Here is a 7,584-nt window from a genome sequence, read left to right on the forward strand (position 1 = left end):
ACAACTGTCAAGGTAGCTAAGCTTCAAAAGAAAGTCTGCTTTGGTTTCTGCAGTGACTACTCTTCTGTCATTAGTGTGTTATTTCTGAACTCCTTTCAGGTGCCAACTTTCTTTATGAACCCATGTAAAGGATAAATGAGTTGGTCAGGTTGTAGTAGCTGATGTTTTCAGGAAACTTGTGCTTTGATGACAGGTCTCAGGTCAGCCCAGAGCAGACACCCGGCCCAGGGCTGGAAGCCACTTGAGTAGGATGACATGGGGTGGGGGGCGCTATGGTCATGTCAAGGAATGCTGCCCTACATCTGGATTAGCGAGCTGCTTGTTTGCAATGGGTACTAGTCAGTGACATGTAAATTGCCCCATCATCTGGTTTTTCAGCCAGGACTAGTTTCTTAGACTCAGCCTCCTCAGAATACTTTCATAACTCAGCTACTTTTTCTAATAGTTTTATAGTTTTACTATGTTCATAGAATTTTGTAACCATCACCACAATCTAATTTTAAAACATTTTTATTACCCCCCTCCAAAAAAAAAAACCATGCCCTTTAGCTGTCACACCCTTCACCTACCCTTATCCTCCAGCACTTGGCAACCACTAGTCTGTCTGCCCCTATAGATTTGCCTATTCTGGACATTTCACATAAATGTAATCATATAATATGTAGTTATTGTGACAGGCTTCTTTCTTTTCAGCATAATGTTTTCAGTGTTCATCCATGTTGCAGCATGTATTATCAGAACTTCATTTCTCTTAATGGCTGAATAATATTCCATTATATTATATACCACATTTTGTCTGTTCGTCAGACACCTGGATTGTTTCCATTTTAGCTATTGTGAATTGTGCTGCTGTACATTTATGTACACGTTTTTGTGTAGGTGTATGTTTTCAGTTCTCTTGAGTAGATAGATACCTAGGAGTAGGAATTGCTAGGTCATATGGTAACCCTATGTTTAGCATTCTGAGGAACTGCCAAACTGTTTCCAAAGTGGCTGCACCATTTTACGTTCCCACTAGCAGTGGATGAGGGTTCCATTTTCTCTGCATTCTTGCCAACGCTTGTTATTATTTATCTTTTTTATTTTAGACAACCTGGTGGGTGTGAGATGCTATCTCATTGTGGTTTTGATTTGTATTTCCCTAATGACTAACAAGCATCTTTTTATATATATGCACATTGGATATCTTTCTTTTTTGAGATTCTGTTTTAAAGAATTCCTCAAACCTTTGTGAGGTTCTGACTGAGTCATTTTGTTGTTGTTGTGACTATTCTATTCTTCCTCTGCCATCCAAGAAGCTCAGTGTAAATGAAGCCTGGTCACTGTGAAAGGGACATTAAAAAGAGCAGCTGCTAGACAAAGCTGTACTGTGAGACCTAGCTAAGCGTTTGCCTTGTTATCTTTCTCATTGGGATGCTGACCTGTCATCATGTCTTGTGGTGTGTATGAGTTCACATCCATCATCAAGATCAATTTGGGCAGAAAAGAAGAGACATGTGGTTGAATGGAGGCCAAACTGAAATTTTGATTCTTAAGCATGTAAAATGTTAGCCAATTTACAATTCAAATTTTGATCTTATTATCAAGTATCTTTACCACCTTATACCTATAGAATTGAAGAGCAATTACATACATGAAATATAAGACCTCAAGGTAGAGCTCTGTGCCCTTAATTAAAAGTTCTTTGCTGAACCAGGTTAGGTGCTTCAGTACCATCCAACACCTAAAGTCAGCAGATGAGGATATTTAAAATGCTTTGACAGTTTTCACATGGAATACCCTTGTAACAGCACCAAACTATAGGGACACATTAGCCCCGTTGAAGGTAGTTTGCAGTGTGCTTTGGTGCTGACATCATCTGGCTGACTAAGTTCATTGCAGTTCTTAAGGATTGCCTTAATATTTGACTTAGGGTGTAATTGGAAGTAGTTGAGTTCCTAGGTCTGATAAATACCTGTACAGAACTGAAAAGGTTTCTTGAAATGAGACCTCACTAACTATTAAACTCTTAGTGTGCTGCAGTACCATTGTATTTTTTTTTACTCAAATTTAATTTCATTGTGGTAAAAGTGTATAACAAAACATTTGCCATTTTAACTATTTATAAATGTACAATTCAGGGATATTATATTCACCATGCTGTGCAGCCATCACCACTATCCATTATCAAATTCAACTAATTTGTTTTTTAGTTTTTTTTTAATTGTGGTAAATATATATGTAACAAAACATTTATTGTTTCAATGCTCTTCTCTTAAGTTTACTGACTAACATATTTATCATATTGTTCAACTGTTACCCTTATCCATGCCCAAAGTTTTCCATCTGTACTATTGTGTTTTGCTCTGCTTTAATTCCAGAGATTTACTTTGTAAGTGAATCCAATTGTATGAAATCTGCAAATCTACTTATTCAGGATAAGTCTGTATAGATCTGGATGAAATTTATTAGTGGGTATGCTTTCAGCTACAAGTAACCATTCCCATTTAAAAATAAAGAATAGGTGAATTTATTATCTTACGTTTCAAGAAGTTTGGAGGTTGCATGGTTCTAGGTTGGCTAATTTGGGGACACTCATGGGTCTAATTTCTTCCATCCTTCTGTGATACTATTCTCATATAACCGCTAACACTAAAAAAAAGAACCATCTCTTCTTCATGTGCCTCTTAGAAGCCAGCAGTCTTCCCTAGAAGCACCCAGGATACTTACACACACATTTAATTGACCAGAACTGGGTCACTCACCTCTAAACTAATAACTTGGAAGAGTAGACCAGGTTTCATGGAGGCAGGGTAGGTACCAGAAGAAAATTAGTGCCCTGCCGGCATGGAAAAAGAGGAAATTGGTTGTTGGGTAGGCATCTGACAGTGTCTCTGCAACCATAATTGGTGGCTGCTAAACCTCAAAATCTGTTATTTCTCTCTCTCTTTTTTAGGCTTCTAACTCATTTCATTAAGAAATTCAAGTATCTGTGTATGAAGTGCTCAGAATGGGCATTATGATATAGTCATTTTTTGGTTGGTATTTTCATTCATAACTGAAATTTATAGCACATGAGTCTTCATTAGATGCTTTTCCTGAATATTCTACTGTTTCACAAATCATATGTGATGGTGCATAGTGTCAGTACTAGGAGTAGAGTTGACTTCCTAGCAGTAATTGAGCAGTATGGAAATAGAAATAGGCCACAAAGACATTATAAAGAGAATAAAGCCCAGGATTAGGGATGATACCATAATTATAAGCAGACACAGAGACTGAGGGTTCATCACTGAACAAAGTCTGTAAATCAACGTACAGAATAGAAGATAGTACAGCAAGTGAGGTTTGAGGGTACACACTGTTCTTCAAGAAAAGCACTTCCATCTCAAGGTATTTAACTGAAAGAAGTTGAAAGGGTCCAGGGATCGGTTTCAGAGTTGAGTGTGTACTGACCTCAGGTCTTCCTCACCTGAGTTGGGGCCTGTATGCTCATTGCACTGATGAACACTAATAGATTTCCAAAGTATTCTCCAGCTTATCCTCTACTTGGTTCATCCGTTTGTAACAGGATTGTGTGTCCTTTCTTTGCAGCATGTGGATATGGAAAACTCTTACCTTTGTGGATACCTGAAAATTAAAGGCCTTACTGAGGTAAGTAATCATTCATATGGACTAGAAATAGTCACCTACTTAGCAATTTAGTTAAGGATAGGCAAGTTCAGCTTTTGGGAGACCTGATTAAAGCACTGTTTTCTTGGGTTTTTTGTTTGTTTGTTTTATTATGGTAAAATATATGTAACAAAGATTTTGCCATTTTAACCATTAAGTGTATAATTTGGTGAAATTAATTATATTCACTATGTTGTGCTACAGGGAGCTCTGGTAGCGTAGTGCCTAAGGCACTTGACTGCTAACCAGAAGGCTGGCGGTTCAAACCCACCAGCCACTCCTCGGAAGGAAGGTTGGGCAATCCTACTTCCGTAGTGATACTGCCTCGGAAACCCAAGGAGGGGTTGCTATGAGTCAGGACCAACTCGACGGCGTGTAACAACAACAACATGTTGTGCTACTATGATCACTAACCATTTCAGGAAGTTTTATGTCATCCCACACAGAAACTCTGTACCCATTAAGCAATAAATCTTCATCCTCTCTACACCAGCCCCTGGTAATCACTAATACACTTTTGTCTCTATGCATTTACATATTCTGGATGTTTGATATAAGTGGGATCATAATATTTGACGTTTTGCATCTGACTTATTTCTCTTAGCATAATGTTTTTAGGGTTCATACATGTCCTATCGTGTCAGAATTTCATTTCTCTTTATAAATAATGTTCTATTATATGTGTATACCACATTTTATTTACCCATTCATCTATTGATGGACATTTGGGTTCTTTCTGCCTTTAGAGTTCTATGAATAATGCTGCAGTGAACATTGATGTACATGTTTGAGTTTCTGCTTTCAATTTTGGGGGGAGTATATACCTAGGAGTGTAATTCTATGTTTAACTTTCTGAGGGATTTCTAAACTGTTTTCTGCAGTAGCTGCACCATTTTACATTCCCGCCAGCAGCACACAAGGGTTCCAATTTCTCCACTTCCTTACCAGCACTTGCTATTTTGTATTTTTCTGATAATAGCCATCCTAGTGGTATGAAGTGATGTTACATTGTGGTTTTGATTTGCATTTCCTTAATGGTTAATGAGGGAGCTATGGTAGTGTAGTGCCTAAGGCATTTGACTGTTAACCAGAAGGCTGGCAGTTCAAACCCACCAGCCACTCCCCGGAAAGAAGGTTGGGCAATCTACTTCTGTAGTGATACTGCCTTGGGAACCCAAGGAGGGGTCGCTATGAGTTGGTTGCATTTTGTAGTGACTAATGAAAGAGCTCTGGTGGTGTAGTGCCTAAGACATCTGACTGCTAACCAGAGGGCTGGCGGTTCAAACCCACCAGCCACTCCTCAGAAGGAAGATTGGGCAGTAGAGATGCTGCCTCGGAAACCCAAGGAGGAGTCGCAATGAGTTGGTACCAACTCGACAGCGGTGAGTTTGGTTTTTTGGGTTTAACGACTAATGAAGTTGGGCATTTTTTTCACATGCTCATTGCCGTTTATAGATCTTCTTTGGAGAAATGTCCATTGAAGTCCTTTGCTCATTTTTTGATTAGGATATTTGTCTTTTTTGTTATTGAGTTGGAGAAGTTCTTTATATATTCTGTATGTTAAACCCTTATCAGACAAACTCACTGCCATTGAGTCTTAACCGACTCATAATGACCCCTCCTTGGGTTTCCAAGGCAGTATCTCTATGGAAATAGATTGCCCAAGCTTCTTTCCAAGGAGTGACTGGTGGGTTTGAACCACCAGCCTTCTGGTTAGCAATTATTGCCTTAGGTACTACACCACCAGCGTTCCTTAACAGGCATGTAGTTCCCAAATATTTTCTCCCATTCTTTAGGATGCCCTTTCACTTTCTTGATAAAGTCTTTTGATGCATACACACAAAAAATAGTGTTGTATCTAAGAATCCATTCTCAAATCCAAGGTCTTCAGGCTTTACCACTGTGTTTTCTTCCAAGAGTTTTATGATTTAAGTTCTCATTTTTAGGTCATTAAGGTCATTTTTGGTATGAGGTAGGTGTCCAACTTTATTCTTTTGCATGTGGAAATCCAATTATCCCAGTACCATTTCTTGAAGAAATTATCCTTTTCCCATTGAATGGATATGGCACCCTTGTCAAAAATCAATTAACCATAGATGTGCAGGTTTATTTCTGGATTCTCAATTCCTCTCCATTAGTCTACATATCCATCCTAAAATAATACCATACTATTTTGATTATTACAACTTTGTAGTGTATTTTGAATTAGAGGAATATGAGTCCTACTTTGCTTTTCTTTTTCAAGATTGTTTTGGCTGTTCAGGGCCCCTTGTGATTCTATATGAATTTGAGATCAGCTTTTCTATTCCTATAAAAAAGTTTGGAGTTTTGATAGTGATTTTATTAAATCTGCATATCTCTTTGTGTAGTATTGACATTTTCACTGTATTAAGTCTTCCTATCCATGATCATGGGATGTTTTTCCATTTATTTGGTTCTTTTTTAATTCCTAATGTTTTCTAGTTTTCAGTGTAAAAGTCTCATTTCTCTGGTTAAATTTATTCCTCAATATTTTCTTCTTTTAGATGGTATAATAAATGGAATTGTTTTCTTAATTTCCTTTTCAGATTGTTCATTACTGGTGTATAGAAACACAGCTGATTTTTGTGTGTTGATCTTGGGCCCTGCAACTTTGCTTTGTTCATTTCATAGCTTTCTAGTAGCTTTCTTGTGAATTCTTTGGGATTTACTGTGTATAGGATTATGTCATTTGCAAATACAAGTAGTTTTACTTCGTCCTTCCTTTCTGATTTTGATACCTTTTATTTTTTTGCCTAACTGCTACAGCTAGAACTTCCAATACAATGTTGAATAGCAATGGTGAAAGTGGATATCCTTGTCTTACTCCTGATCTTAGGGGAAAAACTTTTACCTTTTAGTTTACTAAGTGTTTTTATCATGAAAGAGTGTTGGATTTTTTTCTAATGCCGTTTCTAAATTAATTGAGATGATTATGTGGTTCTTTTTCTTCATTCTATTAATGTGAGGTATTAACATCGATTGATTTTCTTGTATTGAACCATCTTTGCATGCCTAGGGTAAATCCCACTTGATTATGGTGTATAATCTCTTACTATGTTTTTGGATTTGGTTTGCTAGTATTTTGTTGAGGATCTTTTGCATCTATAATCATAAGGGATATTGCCCTGTGGTATTCTTCCCTTGTGGTATCTTTATCTGTTGGTATCAGGGTAATGCTGGCCTCATAGAATGAGGAAGTATCTCCTCTTTTCTATTTTTTGGAAGAGTTTGAGAAGAATTGGTGTTAATTCTTCTTTAAATGTTTGCTAGAAGGTAAAGCTGCCATATGACCTAGCAGTTTCACTCCTAACTATATATCCTAGGGATCTAGTAGAAGTGACACAAATAGATATATGCACACCTACGTTCTTTGCAGCACTATTCACAATAGTAAAAAGATGGAAACAGCCTAAGCGTTCAACAACAATGAGTAGATAAGTAAACTATGATATATACATGTAATGGAATACTACTCAATGATAAAGAAAAATGCATTCCCAAAATATCTTGGAATATGGATGAACCTAGAAAACATTAATTTGAGCAAAATAAGTCAATCACACATGCACACACAAAAAAAACTATATGGTCTCACTTTTATTAAAAACATGAACAAGTAAATATGTAGAAGCTAATGTTTAATTCTATGAGGCCAGCATTACCCTGATACCAACAGATAAAGTTACCACAAGGGAAGAATACCACAGGGCAATATCCCTTATGATTATAGATGCAAAATATCCTCAACAAAATAGTAGCAAACCAAATCCAAAACATAGTAAAAGATTATACACCATAATCAAGTGGGATTTACCCTAGGAATGCAAAGATGGTTCAATACAAGAAAATCAATCGATGTTAACCGTCTGTTGCTTTGTCCTACTGTGGTGACATGTAGACATGAGTTTTGAG

At 37.1% G+C, this 7,584-nt stretch overlaps 1 protein-coding gene across 1 annotated transcript in view; it reads left to right on the top strand.

The window, feature by feature from the left end:
- Positions 1-7,584, top strand: part of GID4 (GID complex subunit 4 homolog) — a 45,757-nt gene that overhangs the window by 2,704 nt on the left and 35,469 nt on the right. The window contains 1 exon segment of the mRNA XM_042781033.1: positions 3,574-3,633. Coding sequence (XP_042636967.1) covers positions 3,574-3,633 — 60 coding nt within the window.

The sequence above is a fragment of the Orycteropus afer genome, unplaced genomic scaffold (genome assembly GCF_000298275.1).
Source record: "Orycteropus afer afer isolate SDZICR_OR568_19922 unplaced genomic scaffold, OryAfe1.0 scaffold00080, whole genome shotgun sequence".
In the NCBI taxonomy this organism is placed as follows: Eukaryota; Metazoa; Chordata; class Mammalia; order Tubulidentata; family Orycteropodidae; genus Orycteropus; species Orycteropus afer.